Source organism: Rosa chinensis, chromosome 6 (genome assembly GCF_002994745.2).
Source record: "Rosa chinensis cultivar Old Blush chromosome 6, RchiOBHm-V2, whole genome shotgun sequence".
Classification (NCBI taxonomy): domain Eukaryota; kingdom Viridiplantae; phylum Streptophyta; class Magnoliopsida; order Rosales; family Rosaceae; genus Rosa; species Rosa chinensis.
Genome location: NC_037093.1, coordinates 34065144 through 34083657, shown reverse-complemented (window position 1 = coordinate 34083657; position 18514 = coordinate 34065144). Strand labels below are relative to the sequence as shown.

Genomic DNA, 18514 nt, shown 5'->3' with positions numbered 1-18514 from the left:
TTACACCTCACATTTAAATCACACATTGTCCTCAATGTGCCGTTATGAACAATTGTGAAACACATGCGAAGCTTAAGACCAAATAAAACTTCCTAATGATAGTCAACACAATTTTTTAACAATTGATAATGGCCAAACAAGCACCTCACACTTAAAACCAGGGGCGGATCCAGAAATTTTTTTCAGGTAAGGCAAGTCAACAGCAGGAGGGGAAGGGAGGAAAATTAGAGAGAAGCTGCAGATTTTGGAGGTCTGCCTAATTTTTGCCGTTTTCTTCCCCAGTTCACCTTGTTTTGCCCTATTTTTGCCATTTTCACATCCCTTGCCTACACCAAATCAATGTAAAATCAAAAACCCAGTCTAGGCAAGTGCCCAAGCTGGGCTCTATGTGGATCCGCCCCTGCTTAAAACATCATATATTCCTTAATGTATAATGAAGCTATTAAGATCCTATCAACATTTTGGGGAGCATGCATCATCAAAGGCCAAGACTATCATCAAAACAATTAAATTAATTACATGGCAAGAGAATAAGGGTAGCCACCTCACACTTGAACTTTGGATAATCCTTTCAATAAAAGCTAAATCTTTTATGTCTTATCCTTTAACCAAGGGTGAAATATCTATCCAAACCTCTTGAAGCCACAAATTTATTAACATAAAAACACACAAACACAACTAATCATGCTTGGGAAAGATAAAATTGAGAGATTAGAAAGTGCAAACTCTTTGAAGATCCCCGTTTTAGCTCCATAATGCAAATAGGTGATAACCAAACAAGGCCAAGTTAGGCACTTGCCATCCATTAATCTCCATCCATATAGAACCAAAGGAACTTGGAGCCTCACATTTAGACTTGAGCACACTAACCATGCTCTCGGCCACTTCACCCTTCCAAACTCTGAAGCTTCATCTTAGTTTATTTTGTCTTCATTTTGGAGTCCGCCAATCCGGGTTTAAGTTTAAGGACATTAACAACGTCCATAGTGCTTCCTCAAATGGATGGAGGATCCGCAAAGAACTTCACCTCCTCATGAGTATCCTTAGGTGCACTTCCCAAGTAGGGCTTGACTCGATGCCCATTCACCTTAAAGGTATTACCATTCCTCAAGTTCTTCAAAGTCACCTCTCCATGTGGGAATACTTCAATGAGCTCAAATGGTCCAATCCATCTTGATCTTAGCTTGCCCGGAAACCATTTCAATCTTGAATTATAGAGAAGAACTAATTGACCCACTTCCAAGTGCTTTGTCTTGACTTTTTGGTCATGGAAGGCTTTTGTTCTTTCTTTGTACAACTTTGCATTCTCATAAGCCTCCATTCTAATCTCATCTAGCTCACAAAGATCAAGCTTTCTCTTCTCACCACACTTATTCATCTCAAAATTTGAAAACTTGATAGCCCAATATGCCTTGTGCTCTAATTCAACAGGTAAATGGCATGCTTTCCCATAAACAAGACGGTAAGGAGACATACCAATGGGAGTCTTGAAAGCGGTTTGATAGGCCCACAAGGTATCATCCAATTTGTTAGCCCAATCATTCCTTGTTGTGGACACTACTTTCTCTAGAATGCCTTTTATCTCACGGTTAGAGATCTCGACTTGACCGGTTGTTTGAGGGTGGTAAGGAGTGGATATTTTGTGCTTGACCCCATACTTCTTCAATAGTGCCGCAAACGGTTTGTTCACAAAATGAGTGCCTCCATCGCTAATGATAGCTCTAGGTGTGCCAAATCTTGTGAAGATGTGCACTTTAAGGAACTTTAACACCACCTTGTGATCGTTAGTTCTTGTGGCTTCGGCCTCCACCCACTTGCTAACATAATCCACTGCCACTAGAATGTATGAGTTGCCATAGGAGCTAGCAAATGGACCCATGAAGTCAATGCCCCAAACATCAAACAACTCAACTTCAAAGATATTGTTCAAAGGCATTTGGTCCCTTGATGAGAGATTCCCAACTCGTTCACATTGATCACACTAAGGCACATACTCATGAGCATCTTTAAATAGGGAAGGCCACCAAAATCCACAAGTGAGCACCTTTTGTGCCGTCCTTTTCCCTCCATGATGGCCACCACATGCATGACTATGGCAAAAAGAAAGAACACTTTGAACTTCATCTTCCAGAATGCGTCTCCTCACAAGTTGGTCTTTACATTGCTTGAAAAGGTAAGGATCTTCCCAATAGTAGTGTCTTGCTTCCTTTTGTAGTCTCTATCTTGCATGAAAATCGAAGTTAAGAGGAATTGACTTGCCACCACTGGCTATATAATTCACAATAGGTGCATACCAAGGAAGCTCTTTTACTTGAATGGAAAGTAGTTTCTCATCCGGAAAAGAATCAACTAAAGGTACCTCATTGCCGCTTCCACAAGTAAGTCTAGAGAGATGATCCGCAACCAAATTCACCTTGCCGGGCTTGTTCACAATTTCCAAGTCAAACTCTTGAAGAAGTAGAATCCACCTTATAAGCCGAGGCTTTGCATCATACTTGGATAACAAGTATTTCAAAACACTATGGTCCGTGTGCACGATCACTTTAGAACCGAGTAAAGTAGCTCCTAAATTTCTCCAACGCAAACACAGTAGCCAACAACTCCTTCTCGGTAGTAGTATAGTTCACTTGAGTATCATTAAGAGTGCGGCTTGCATAATAAATGGCATGAAGAAGCTTGTCTATTCTTTGACCTAAAACGGCGCCCAAAGCAAAATCACTATCATCACATATAAGCTTAAATGGAAGTGACCAATTCGGCATACAAATGATAGGTGCATTAGTGAGCAACTCTTTGATCTTCTCAAAAGCAATAAGGCAAGCATCATCAAATAGGAAAGGAGCATCCTTAGCAAGAAGGTCACATAGAGGCTTTGTTATCTTAAAGAAGTCCTTGATGAACCTCCTATAGAAACCGGCATGGCCTAAGAAGCTTCTCACAGCTTTGACACATGTGGGTGGAGGCAATCTCTCAATAGTCTCAACCTTGGCTTTATCCACTTCAATCCCTCTAGAAGAAATCACATGACCGAGCACAATACCTTCTTGAACCATGAAGTGACACTTCTCCCAATTGAGCACGAGGTTTGTATCTTCACATCTTTGAAGCACTAGAGAAAGATGGTGTAGGCAAGCATCAAAAGAGTCACCAAAGACCGAGATATCATCCATGAATACTTCAAGAAACCGCTCCACCATGTCACTAAAGATCGCCATCATACAGCTTTGGAATGTGACCGGTGCATTGGATAACCCAAACGGCATTCTTCGGTAAGCAAAAGTGTCATACGGACAAGTAAAAGTCGTCTTCTCTTGGTCCTCGGGGGCGATAAGGACTTGATTATATCCGCTATACCCATCGAGAAAATAATAGTATGCATGTCCTGCAAGTGTGACATGTCCCGCAAGGACTTGATCGATGAAAGGGAGTGGGAAATGGTCTTTTCTTGTGGCGGCATTCAACTTGCGGTAATCGATACAAACCCTCCAAGTGTTTGAAACTCTTTGTGGAACCATCTCACCCTTCTCATTTTCTATCACCGTCATTGATACGCCCCGTATCCGATTTACCCTTTTTACTGTGTCTGAGTGAATTACTATATGTTTTACCGTCCTTGGTTTCAATTTCTACCATTTAGGGGGGTGCCAGAAGTTGACTTTTTAGGGGTTAGTAATTTGAGAAAATTTTCTTCATGAAAGTTGTGGGGGAAGTTAAATCGAGTCTGTGGACATGTAGTACACTTAAATCGGAGTTCGTATGTGAAAGTTATAGCTTAAAATGTGAAAGTTGCTGTTCATGGTAATAAGTATATATATGGAAAATTACTGTTGGTAGATTTCCATTTTCGGAAATCCACCCCTCCACCTCAGTAACTTTCTCTCTCCTCTTTCCTGATTTTCCTCTTCCCCTTCGGCCTCCTTTGATTTCTTGTCGATCTTCTCTTTCCGGCCACCCAACGACGAACCCAAGGCATAGGACGACGCTCCTCCTCCTCCTTGACACACCTACGGTGGTGATTCACGACGATTTGGCCGGAATTTCACAGATCGAGCTTCCAAACTTACTATAGCAGTCGGCTTCAATCACCGATTTCTTTCAATTCCGGCCACCTCCTGCTACAAAACCGTGCATTCTAGAAAGCCCACTCCTCAGAGATGAATCTCTCCAAATTTCACGATCCAATTTGAGGTGTGGAAGGAGAATTGAAGAATTGAAGTTGCCACTGTTCATTTCGGTGTTCTTCGGATTTTTTCTCTGATTCCGGCAATTCCAGGTATAATTAGGCTTAGGTGCAGTTGATAAAGATATTTGGACTGTTGAGTTGTGTTTGTTGGTAAAATTTGGTGGCATGTGGTAGTGTTGCCGGCAGCGCCCACGCTCCGCCACTGTGGGTGCACGTGGTGGAGCGTAGGGTGGAGTTTTGGTTTTGGTTTTTAGCTAATTAAATGGTATTTGAGTTGTAGAAGCTGTAATTGTGAGTTTGGTGAAGTTTAGATGGAATTCGATGCGGATTGAAGGAGTTGGGTTGAAGAAGGGTTTATAATCTCTATTTCTAATTATCGTAACTTTAAATTCCCGTCCGGTAACTATATTTTTACGAGTGTTATTCGTACAGGACGAGAGGAGTCTCCATACGAGGAGAATACTAATCGACGACAGGACTAGCCTAATACAGTGAGTGGACTTTGTTTTAAATTAATGATGCATGCATTTATTTCTTAAAGTAATGCTCTAGTTAATTATCATCTTTTATATTTTGAGCATATGAGGAATTGCTTCAATAATGAGTTTTCAGAGGTTGATTATGATTTATAATATTATTCGATGAATTATTTATTTCCGAGGTGATTTCTGGAATTATACTATTTAATTATTCTTTCGAGGTGGTTTTTTGGATTAATTATATTTCTATTCGTCGATTTGAGATTTTTAAAGGATTTTCGAAATGGGATTTCGATGGAGTTATATTTCTTATTTATTTATCGACTTTCGGTTTTGGCATTGGGAATGCCTTGATGATGATCTTGGAATTGGTTTTGTTTCGATTTATGGAGATTATGTTTTATTATTATTTCTCTCCTATTTATTTTTGAACTTGAGATTATCTTGGCGTGTGGGACACGTCGTTGGAAATTCATTTGCAAGAGATGGGGAAGCTTTATGTATTTATGGATTTATGTGGTTTTCGGATTTTCTTTTGCCATACTTTGGGTGACTATTATCATTGCTAGCATTGATGTCCGCCTTTGTGGCGAGGTGATGGGATAACCGAAGCCCGTCCGCCTTTGTGGCACTGGTTACTGTCTTTGTGACAGTAATGCTAAAGCCCAGTATCCTGATCGCTACACTTAGTGGCGTGTGGGTATATAACGGGAGTATATGAGAGTGCTTTAGACTGGAAGGCTATCACCCGATCCTGGGAGGCTCATTCGTATGGCTATCTTCTTCCCCTACTTTTAACACCCTAGCCAGGCCCATGTAACTTTGGTGGATGCATCATCAATATATACATAATTCAAGTGTGAGGGAAGGAGCTTCAACTTAATAGAAGTTGAACTTACAACCGGAGGAGAGGAATCAATGGAAAGATGAGTCTTAGAGGTATGAACCTCATTAGCCTCATGCCTTGTGTAATAACCATTCTCAAGTGTCGGTCTACCCATAGAAAGATAAGAATCAAGGTGCTCAATGGCTTCCATAGTACCTTCTTCACAAAAATCCATACCGAAGTGTGCTAATGCCGCTTCTAAGGCATCACTCGATGAAGTCTCACGAAAGGTGTGTTCCACCAAGTCTTCAATGTTATCCCCTACTTCAATAGAATAGACTTTTTGCAACCTCATGGGCTTCCTCAATTCAACAAAGATCTTGAACCCAATAGTGGTGTCATACACGGTCATAGTGAGTAAGCCCAATTTGACATCAATTTTTGTCCCCGCCGTGGCCATAAAAGCTCTACCAAAGATGATAGGGAGATCATCTTGATAGACTTCCTTCATGTCAAGAATAACAAAATCGGCCGGTATGACCAATTCGTCCAAATGCACTAGCACATCCTCCACGACTCCTCTCGGATACACCACACTTCTATCGGCTAGTTGGAGAGAACTTTGGATAGGTTTGATGTTGCTTAACCCAAGCTCCTTGTAAACTCCATAAGGCATCAAATTTATACTTGCCCCCAAATCCATAAGTGCCTTTTCAAATGGCTTCTCACCAATCTTGCAAGGAATAGTAAAGGATCTCGGATCCTTGAGCTTGGGAGGTAACCTCCTTTGAAGTACGACACTAATTCTCTCGTTCAAGCATACTTTGTCATCCTTCATCAACTTGCTACTGTATCTCTTATGTGTGCATAAATCTTTGAGAAACTTGGGATAAGTAGGAATAGTCTTGATTGCATTAAGAAGAGGAATATTGACCTCCACCTTCTTGAAAACATCAAAACACTCCATGGACTTCTTCTCCTTTTTGCTCAAGGCTTTCTCTTGATACACCGCTTGTGGAAAAGGAAGTGACACTTCTTCTTGCATGTCCTCAACACTTGGATTAGACCTACTTACTCCGACACCATTATTCATGGTCTTGGTCTTGTCTTTGATCACTCCATCATGTCTCATATTCTCCTTCATGCCCTTAGACTTCTCTTCAAACCCGTGAGGTACTCTTGGCACTTTGGGGGTCAACAAAGGTTCCCTTAGTGCATCCATCTCTACATCATCATCATTAAGAATAACCTTGTTGTCATATGCCTTCCCACTTCTCAAAGTTGTGATTGCCTTGGCTTGGTTGACTCGTGGATTCTTCTTGGTCATGGAAGGCAAATCTCCTTGCTTCCTTTCTCTCATCTCACTAGCCAATTGCCCAACTTGTGCTTCAAGCTTATGCAAACCTTGGGTAGTGGATGCCACCTCATTTCGAACACTTTGAATGATCTCATTTTGATTTGCTAGCACTTTGGCAAGCATCTCCTTTAGGCTAGACTTCGGTGCTTCCCCTTGAGATGGAGGAATAGAAGCTTGGAATGGAGACCTTGCTTGATAAGCTGGCCTAGGATAAGCACCACCACCAAGTACACCCTTATTGCCTTGAAACCCTTGGCTTCCACTAGCCCCTCCATAATTACCGCCACTAAAACCTACTCCTTGTGTGCCTCCTTGATTGCCACCCCATGAAAAGTTAGGGTAGTTTCTCCACCCAACATTATATGTGTTGGAGTATGGATCATTCTTAGGCTTTTGGTACCCCATTTGCTTGCACCTTCGATAATTCTGGGAAACAATCTCCATGTGGACAAGAGAGAGTATCATGGTTCACCCCCTCACAAATCAAGCATACTTATGGCCCTTGAACCTCATTGTCTTGCTCATGGACCCCTTGCTTGCCTTGCTTCAAAAGCATATCAAATTTCTTGTTAAGACTATCTTCCAACCTCTTGAACTCATGATGTACATCCAAGCTTGATGCTTTGATTTCATACATGCCACTGGTTTTTGGTTGAGTCGCTTCCCTTAGAGACACATGTGACGTATAAGGCTTGCGAACTTGTGGGTTATTTTCCCACAATTGAGATCTCTCGGCTAGTATCTCTACACTTTATGTGCTTCTCTTGAGGTCATATCCATGAAGTCACCACCACTTGCATTATCAACCTTCCTTCTAGTTTCCGAAGACAATCCTTGATAGAAAAGGCTCATCAACATGTCTTGACTTTGACCATGGTTAGGGAAACCAAGCTCAAGGTCCTTGAACCTCTCCGATGCTTAGTGAAATAACTCATCTTAATCTTCTCTAAAAGTCATCAAAGCGGTCCTCCTCTCATTTTCTTTTCCTGGTGGAAAGTACTTAGTGATAAACTTCCTTTGCATTTCTTCCCAAGGGTGGATTCTATTCGAAGGCAACTTGTTGAGCCACATCTTTGCTTTCTCCTTCAAGGAACATGGAAACAACCGAAGCTTCAAAGCATCCTCCGTCATTCCATTGAGCTTAATGTTTGCACAATCCTCCTCAAACTCTAGTAGATGGTGATATGGATCATTGTTTGGCAATCCATAAAAAGTTGGAAGTGTTTGCAAGAAACTTGGCTTCATCTCAAATGAAGAGGCACATGGTGGTAAGACAATGCATCTTGAATGTGTAGACAATGATGGTAAGGCACAATCCCTTATTGGCCTTTTCTCTCCCCTTTCCTCTCTTTCCTCTTCACCGGCCATCACAATATGGTACTTTCTCGGTCCAAGGCTTGGATTTGCAACCCTTGCTTCTTGGTCTAGCTTGAATAATCTATCTAAGGTGGCTAGATTATTAACAACTAGAACCGGACTTCCTTTCTCCAAATTATCACTTGAACTACTTGAAACTTCCTCGAATGATCAAACCAACGGATTAGAATAGATAGTAGATGAAGAAGGGGCCATGACCTTAAGTGATTGCCCTTGTGGTGTCTCTTGATCGTTAGGCTCTAGAATGGTGTGTAAACCACTTCCAAGTTGAGGGGACAAAGTCATATACACCTATGAATTACACGAGTCAAAAGTGTTAGTAAATAAGAATACAATAAACTATACAAATTAACACACTTAAAAAGAGTAATTGCACAAATCTTTCTAACTTTTGCAAATTGCAATTGTTAGAGCTTACTTAACTATTTACGCTTTTTACCCAAATATGTGCAATTTGCTCAAAGACTTGTTTATTTTCAACCTCCCTTCCTTTATCAATATAACTTTAATAGCACTTCTAAGAGGATAAGAATTTAGCAAGAACTTGTAAGTAGAAAAGAAAATGGAAGAATGATTTCAAATTTGGCGTGGTTCCAAATTAGGTGTAACGAGCTTGGCGTAGTTCCAAGCTAAGTGCAACGCTTGGCGTACGTAGTTCCAAACTTAAGCTCAAAGTTCGACACTTCAACCTTCGGCAACACTTAAAAAAGTATGACTAGGTAAGAGTAGGTGAGGCTTTGGTAGAGAGAGGCTCACTTAGTACACGGCACAACACCCGAGATAAATCCCTAGCCTCTTACCTAGACATCGTCTTCTTAAGGTGAGCCGAGTGGTGAAAAGTGATGAACCAATCCGTTACTATGGTGAAATCCCGATCTAATTTACTTAAAAGGGGAATAGGAATCCATCTTTGGGTGTTGTCTAACACTGAACTTTTTGGTAACTCCTCATGATCAATTAATGCAATCGGATGCGCCTACTTGTAAAAAGTGAATAAACTCGACGGTACAAAGATAAAATCCTACTCCACAAGTTCTAATTAAATTCAAACCTTAAAGAAGTGAAATTAAAATACCTTGACAAATTCAAAGAAATTTTAAAGGGCTAAACACTGGTTACTATCGCGTACTTTAGGTTCAAAATCAATTTAGTCCATGGACTTATAATTTCATCAAAAACACCATTACACTCTTATTTTTCATCAAATTGATCATTCTGTTAGTAGTCCGTTATTTGGAGATGTTAACTTGCTGATGTAGCCTGCCAACTCAGCTTCTGTGGGGCCCACATGCAAGCGCAAATTCCCAAATTAGCCTTGGCTCTCTCTCCCTGATTTCACCCAGTACCTCATGTGTTAAAGCATCTCACACAGTGTCCTGCGTTTGAAGCTCTACATTGGGATATCAGGCTTCTGGAAAATATACCCCAAGCTTTTCTGACATTTAAAAACCTCAAGAAAGTGAAGTTGAAACTCCTCATGGAAAACTTTGAGCTTGGGAGTTTAGTAAATATTCTCAAGGCTGCACCTGTTTTGGAAGAACTTGTACTAACAACACAAGCTGCAGACTATCACGGAGAGATGGGGAATCTTTCTACATTCTCACATAATCATTTGAAAAAAAAAATAAAGATGCAGGGGTTCCAAGGTATGTTGTTCGAGATAGAGTTGGCCATTTGTGTTCTTAAAATTGCTACAAAGCTTGAAGTAATGGTGATTGATCCACATGGATCATACTATGACGGTGATGGAACGTGGATCAAAATGACCCGTTTTTATCAGGACGGGAACGAGGATGAGAACCCAGAGGAATATGACGACCCAAGAGAGGAAAATGTGGACAATGTGCCTTATGAACTCAAACCTAATTCCCAAATTAGGAAATCTTACTCTCTTCCTTCAAAGTTTGACGAAATCAGCAAAACTCTAGAAAGCTAAATGGGTGAAAATCGAGTAGGGGAGGGGGATTTTCATCTCCTTCACATCAAAATCACACCATCTCTAGTCTCTGGGTTTCAAGTTACAGGAAACTCAGAGGAGAGAGAAAGTAGATTTGGGATTTTCTCTCTCCTCCACCACTGCTCTACAAGCACAATCGTGCCTCACGTCCACCACCATCCTACTCAGCAACCTCTGTCAAGCCATCGGCAACTTCCACGGCGTTTGGCAATGCCTGAAAACGGCCCACGTGCCGTCACTTTGGATACCCAGAATTTTCTCTGGGCACCCATCTTCTTCGCTGAATCATGTCTCCTCCTTCTATCTCGTCGCTACGGCGACTAACGAGGAGACCTCCCCATCCATAGTAGATTTTGATGCAGAGCCTGTGGTGAAACTTCATGATAAGTTGAGTTGACTGCTTTTGCTTTTGACTGGTTTTGAAGGTATGAGAAGAGGTCCAAGAGCCTAAAGAAGATGGAGTGTTGAGGCTAATTTGGAAATTTTTGCTTGCATGTGGGCCCCACAAAAGCTGAGTTGGCATGCTACATCAGCAAGTTAACACCTCTAACTAACGGAATGATCAATTTGATGAAAAATAAGATTGCAAGGGTGTTTTTGATGAAATTAGAAATCCAGGGACTGAATTGATTTTGAAATTAAAGTACGAGGTAGTGACCAGTATTTAGCCCAATTTTAAACTTCCAAGCTAAAAGCGAAATTGGTACAAGTTTTAAGTAAAAAGAATGAGTAATTAAGGCTAACTTTCTCAAGTACAATATGCTCCAATTAGTCCAATTTTACCGCAATTACAACTTTTTACTTTCAACAACCAATTTAAACATACTAATAGGTGAACTTGTAATAAGTAATAAGAAAATAGTAAATAAGCAAGACTATATATATATATAAATATATATATATATATTTTAATTTGACATGCTCAATTTAGTCTTTCTTACCACAATTTACCATCTACTTACCCAAAGTACTTACACAAATTCGAAAATAAGAAAACTACAATAAAACATAACAAAATAAAGTAAAGATAAACTACACTGATTGTCCCACGACAACCAATTAGCTAGGGATTGAGTTTTACCTCAATCCCCGGCCAAGGCGCCAAAAACTTGTTGGAGACATCATTGAGTATGAAAGTGTGTGCAAATTTGTGTATGATGTTACTTACTTCCAAGTATAGAAGGTCAAGTTTGAGTAAGGGAAAGTGTAGAGTATCATACCCAAGGGATTGGGGGAAACTCCACCCTAGCTAGATTACTACAAGAAAGCCTAGAAAAAAATATGCAATCTACCTTTTTACAAAGTCACAACCTTAGCCCTTAGGAAGCTAAAGATCATGAGAATGGTATTAACAGTTATGGTAGTGAATGGCTTGATTGATTTTAATTTTTATGTGAACAAATTAAAAGTACACAAAAATTAAGTATGCAAATAAAAATAGAGATTTTGATCTAAGAGAGAAATAGAGGCTTAGGCATCACACCTAGACTTACTCATGCACACAATATAACCCAAATTTAATGTAACAACAAGTTTTGATAAATTTCTCCTTAGTGCTTTGATGAAGCTACCAAGACATCAACTAGTCATGCAATTTTAACAATATCTTCCGAAGCAAAGCTAAATTACACAACCTTTATACCATTCAAATCTTCCGGATTATAAATGACCTATGGTACCATGAGCCTAAATTCTTCCGTAACCTAAACTCACAACATCATGCTTTAGTTTCAAGGTAAAAAATTCAAGCAACTGAGTTCTTCCCATAGGAATAAGCTAAACCACCACCTATTTAGCTACAAATGCTCACGGAATCAAGAGTTTATCAAGTTCATGTTTCCGATTCATTAACTTCCTAAAGCATGCTTCTAGGTGATAAATATATGAACACACTTAGGATACATTAAAGTATGAGTTAAATATTGGTTACTCCCTATACTTATAGGGTTTCGTCGTTTCAGTCCCTGACCTTCGAATTTCACCTAAAAAGTCCCTGAACTCTCAATTTCCTCCCATTTTGTCCCTACCGTCAAGCTCCGTCCAAATTGCCTGTTAAATTGCTGACATGGCATTCCTCTTGCACTGAAATGTCTAATTTACCCTCACTTACTTTTTTTTTTAATTTATTTATTTTCTTCTCTCTCTCTCTCTCTCTCTCTCTCTTCTATTTTTCTTTTTTTCTTTTTACCTCTTCTTCTTCCATCTCTTTCCTCCTCTATTTATCCAGGTCGCGTAGGTCTTTGAGGGGGAGGTGGAGAGAGCCGACTAAGGGTTTGGGAGTGTCGAAGGGTTTGGAGTGGAAGATTTCGAGGGTGAGGAAGGCGTGGAGGGAGAAGGAGAGGGGGAAAGTGAAGCCTCATTCTAGACGGGTCGGGTGGAGCCGGAATCGTCAGATTTGGTAGCGAGGAGGAGGTCGGGGTCGACCTAGAAGACTGCATAGGGCTTGAGGTCGTCGTTCTTCCAGTTGGCGTTCTTCATGTGCTTGGCAGAGACGATCGTGAGGTCGAGATCTGGAGGCTTCAGCGGCGGAGGGCAAGAGGAGGTGGCTAGGCGCTCTCTTGAAACTTAAAAACCAAATCGATGAAGAATCGAAGATAGGGTTCTTAGGTTCAAAATCAAAACAATGATACTCTCTCTCTCTCTCTCTCTCTCTCTCAGGCACGGCTGCACGAGCCATCTATTGTCAGCCTCTCTCCCAGCCGGTGACATTGTTGATTTGCTGCCTCACTGGTAAGTCAAATTTCTGGGTTTTAAACTTTTAGTTGATTTGCTACCTCTCTCATGAATCATAATTCTCACAATCTCACAATTTCTGGGTTTACACTATTCAGTCGAAGGCTCGAACTCTTCACTCTTGGTTTGATCTCTTTGATTCTTCCTCAAGTTGTGATTCTGTGAAGCTCGGTGACTTAAGCTTGGAGAAATCTTGGGTTCGATTTCTGGGTTCAAGCTCGGTGATTCTTCAAGCTCGATTTCTGGGTTCGAATTTCTTGAATCTCTTGTTAAGTTGCTGGATGCGATAAAGTTTCTCATTCTTAAGTTTTTGATTTTGGGCTATGGTGTTTCTGGGTTCGATTAAGTTGCTAGGTTTGAGCTGTTTTGGATGACTTTGCTTACTGTATCTGTTTTGAAATATCAATATTTGGCCTCTGTATCTATTTTGGATTTGAATTAAATCAATTGATTAATTAATAATTGAATTGCATATGTTTTGGCCTCTATGAATGAGAATTGAATCGATTGATTCATTGAATTGCATATTTGCATCTGTTTTGGCCTATGTGAATGGCCTCTGGAAGTTAAAGTGAATGTTGATGATGTTGTGGAGGTGGGTTCGAAGGACGAAGAGAAATGGAGGAGGTTGAGGGAGAAGGAAGTGAAGATGGAGAGAGCTGGGTTTGTTTTTGGAAGAAGAAGACAGAGATAAATAGAGGAGGAAAAAGAAGAGGTTAAAAAAAAAAAAGTGAGAGAGAGAGAAGGAAAAAAAAAAGTAAGTGAGGGTAAATTAGACATTTCAGCGAGTAAGGAATGCCACGTCAACAATTTAACGGGCAATTTGGACGGAGTTTGACGGCAGGGACGAAATGGGAGGAAATTGAGAGTTCAGGGACTTTTTAAGTGAAATTCAAAGGTCAGGAACTGAAACCACGAAACCCTATAAGTATAGGGAGTAACCAGTAATTAACTCTTAAAGTATAGTATCCAAAAGATTCAAAACATGCATAAACATCAAAGAACATAAAGATTACATCTTTTTGTGCACAAGTTTGGCTAGGGCTTAGCCCTATAGCCCCAAATTCAACTACTCACAACTCATATTTACACAACTACAAGCCATAAACATCATAAATAACAAATAAAAGAGAGCAAAGAGTGGAGAACAAGTTATATACCTACAGGTTTGACTCTTTTTGGAGCCAAACCAATAGAACAAGATGTCTCCCTTGTCTCCTAGATGCTCTATGAGAAGAGAAAAGCTTCAAAGTATAGGGATTTCGGTTTCGAGAACCCAAATCACTATACAAATCCACAAAATCTCAAGAACAAGGCTTGAATGTGTGAGAAACAAGAGAAGTGATTGATCAAAGTGTGTAGAAACTTTGGTTTTGGTGAAACCCAAGTGGCTACACACCCCTCTCTTACACAAAATTAAAGAACTATGAAGTAGCTATGAAAAACTAGAGAGAAACTATGCTAGAACTAGAGAAAAGAGAGATTTTGATGTTGCAAAGTGAGAGAGTAAAAGGGTGAATGGTTTTGGGAGAGAAAATGGGCTATTTAAAGGCTAAGGCAATTCAAATCAAGGGTGGAGATCAAAGGAATGAAGGGCTAGATGTGATTGACAAATGTGTAAGCACAAAATGTGGATATTGTTTTTAACTCCACATAGAAATGACCTAGAAAGCCCATAGATATTTTGGTGGAGGAGAAAAAGTAAGGGTAGAATGGTCATTGTGTAGGGGAATAAGGTAATAAATGGAAGACAAAGGTGTAAGGTGTAAGAATTAGACTACTTGTCATCTTTCAAATTTGGAATTTCAAAATAACCTAGACCTCAAGTCTTCCCACCTAAAGTCTCTAACCCTAATCAGCTCTTTCCTGTCCTCCACACTTGTTCTTGGCAGGCCAACTTGGCCGGAAATGTCCAGAATCTGGCGTTGACCACCGTTGACCCATTTTTTGTCCGTTTGCGCACTTTCTTCTCATTTCTTCCTTCAATTGAATCTCCACCGAGAGTTTGGAATTGGCCTTTGACTTCTTCATACCAAATGTTCCTCCATAAGTGTAGATCATCCAGGTAAAATTTCAGAGCTTAGTTTGCCGTGTTTTGGCCTGAAATTCTGACGGAATCCGAACAGGTCAGGTTTTGCAATTTTGTATTTTAGTCAGAAACTTGTGCTAATCTTTTGAAGGCCTTCCACTCTGAAATAGCTCTTGCATTCTTCATAAGAAATTATCCTTAGGATGTCTAGAATAGATTTAAAAAGTTTCAACTCATTTGAAGTTCATTTGGTCAGTCTGCCACTCCTCCTTCCTTGCCTAGCTTGGTTTCTCCTAGTCGGAGTAGGAAAATGTGCTAAAGTTGACTTTTTAGTGTATTTCCAAGCTCCTCCATTATTTCCTAGCATGATAAGGAAAACATAATAAAGATATATAAATAAACACAAAGGTTAAGAAAAAGTGCAAGATTAGGGGAATAATTAGTAGGTAATTATGGACCTAACAGAGACTATCTTGTGAAACAATTCGTTCTCTCACTCTTAGGGACAGCATTCGAATGGTTTACAGAATTAGAGTCTAAATCCATTGACAGCTAGGAGCAAATGGAAAAGGAGTTCTTGAATCGCTTCTTCAGTACACGTAGCATTGTGAGCATGTTAGAGCTCACCAACACCAAACAACAGAATGATGAGCCAACCATAGAATTCATCAACCGTTGGCGTGCATTAAGCCTCGATCGCAAGGACCGACTCTCAGAGTTGTCAGTAGTAGAAATCTGTATTCAAGGCATGCATTAGGACTTACTGTACATCTCTTAAGGGATAAAGCCTCGCACCTTTGAAGAACTTGCCACTCAAGCTCATGACATGGAACTTAGCATTGCTAGTCATGGTAGAAGAAAAGGTGAAATCGTTGAACCACATAATCATAAACATGTCATGGAGTCTTTGGCGATCACAACTCCTGTCAAGATCACAACACGAATCAAGTCAAATAACCAAAACAAGTTAGAGTTGACTCATGATCAAACAAGGCGGTGCACTCTTAGAGAGCTAGAAGCTAAAAGTTACCCTTTTCCAGATTTCGATGTTGCTGACATATTGGAAGATTTGCTTCAAAAGAAAGTAATTAAACTGCTAGACTGCAAGCGTCCGGAAGAGATGCATCGCATCAATGAACCAAAGTATTGCAAATACCACTGTGTCATCAGTCACCCGACGGAGAAGTGCTTTGTGTTGAAAGATCTCATCATGAAGCTCGCACAACAAGGAACAAATATGTTTAGTCGACATTGAAGATGACGTGGCTCAATCAAATCATGCTGCCATCATCTTTGATCAACTCGAAGCAGTGTCGTCGTCACCTTTGCTGGGGGCATGCTACTTACCTAAATTTCCTTAGAGCACAAAAGAATTGCAACGCTCCTAGCCAGCAAGAGCCTAAACTGCACGTGGCACCCCAAAAAAAAAAAAAGTCTGTTGAGTTGAAAACCTGAAAGGACGGCTCAAGCAAAATAAGGACAAAAAAAAAAATTCATCATCATCCATAAATCCTTGAACTATGTGATGACTTGATCTCTTTCTTCGGAAGGGTACGTAGGCAGCTCGGAAAGTTACTCCGAGTCTAGTCATACCAAAGAAAGAAGATGAGTTTGCTCGGGATGTTATTCTGAGTACAGTCATATCAAAGCAAGAAGATGACTCTGCGTGGAAAGTCTCTCTAAATTCAATCACAACAAAATAAAAAGATGAGTCTGCTCAAAGATGCTTATAGATGACGATTGGATTCAATATGACTCAAGAATTTGGAGTTGTCCGCCAAGTCAAAGAAGAGACATGTAAAACTCAAACGTCAAATGCTTACCAGGAAGATGACTTTATACAATCTATAGACGTTCACGTTCTTCCTTTCGTATCGATGAATACACAAAGCCTAACTACTTGAAGCGGATTCTCCCATGTCCAAGAGATGGAGGAATCCAAGCATTTAGGACGTTCACATTCTTCCTTCAGTAGTTGACGAATACGCAAAGCCTAACTGCTTGAAGCGGATTCTCCCATGTCCAAGAGATGGAGGAATCCAAGCATTTAGGATGTTCACGTTCTTCTTTTCGTAAGCTGACAAATACGCAAAGCCTAACCGCTTTTAGTGGACCCTACCATGTACAAAAGTGGAGGAATCCAAGCACTTAGGACGTTCGCGTTCTTGTCTTTGACGTCAACAAACAAGCAAAGCCTAACTGCTTTGAGTAGATTTTTCTGCACGATCAAGAAGTGAAAAAAAATCCAAGCACTTAGGTCGTCGCTTTCTTTAATGGTCACTAAGAGCCTGAAAAGAGAAGGAAAAAAACATAAATTATTTAAACAATTTTTGTAAGGCATAAGTACTATACAAAAAAAAATGTGGCGGCGTCATCAAAAAAGAAGAATGAGAGGGCATGTGAAAGAGATTAATTAAGCAGAATGGTGAACCATGCTTTGACCTGCACGTGCATGCCACGATTGACAAGTGTTTATATGCACATCTATTATATATTCACCAAAGTTCAAATGGTGCAACACATCAATTATAAAACAATAAACGAAGAAGAAAGTGACCCATAAGGCTATTTCACTCACCTCAGATTCTCTTGCTATGCACACCGGGAAGCTTGCTGTCAGAATATAGGGAAGACCAAAAGTTGATTTCTGCCGAGAGGAACGGCGATCGATGGGAGAGTGTGTGTTCGAAATATAAAAAGGCTGTCCTTTTATATTGGAAAGGTCTAGGGTTCAGGGCTCAATAATTTCCTAAATGATGCTAGGAAAATATGGAGGGAATCATAGATTTCCTGCTATATGGCGCTAATTTGTATGATTTCCAAGGACATTTGATAGGAGTATTTTAATACGACGTTTTAATTGTTATTTTCTCATATTTACTTAGTTATTTCCTTAAATAAGTTTCTTTTTTAGAAAAGTTTCTATTTTTAGTAAGTTTAATAAAACTTTCTATTTTTAGGTCTCATGGAGCAAGGGAACGTTGGAAATGATACAGGAAAGACATGAGAGCTACTGAAATGAGCCGAAACGAAGAAATAAAGTTTTCCTGGTCCAGCTAGGAAATCCTGTTCAAAATAGGAAACTTTGTCAAAGCAAGACTCCTGAGTCAACTAGGAAGCATGGTCTAAAAAATGAAGAGATATGGCAAAAAATGAGGCGTCTTGATGACAATAGGATACCTGGGTGGACTAGGAGAGCCCAAGAACAAGCTCAAAACGTCATCTACAAAGGTGATATGGATTGGAAGTCAGTTTTGGCAAGTAAAGATGGTTAAAAATCCGATTTTGGGTCCGTATTAGACACAAACTTATTTTGGCTGAATTTCATAAATATATATGGATAATGACATCTCAATTAAATCATAAATGCATCTAAAATGATTATGGCCAAATGGAGATTTCGATAGATAAGGAATGAGAATTTCAAGGGATTGCAACAAGCTGAATGGTTGAAAATAGGTCCAGATACATTCCTTGATGTCCACATTCATTCTTGGCTGAAATTGAGATAAATCAGAAAATAATCACGTAATTAATGCAAAAATAATCTCCCTTAAATCAAGGTATTATTTT

The 18514-nt window shown here is 39.9% G+C and overlaps 1 protein-coding gene across 1 annotated transcript; it reads right to left on the bottom strand.

Moving 5' to 3' along the window:
- Positions 1-5456: 5456 nt before the first annotated feature.
- LOC112171219 lies at positions 5457-7289 on the bottom strand. The gene has a single exon (XM_024308429.1). The coding sequence runs from the start codon at positions 7287-7289 to the stop codon at positions 5457-5459; it is 1833 nt and encodes a 610-aa protein (XP_024164197.1).
- Between the last annotated feature and the right edge of the window lie 11225 nt (positions 7290-18514).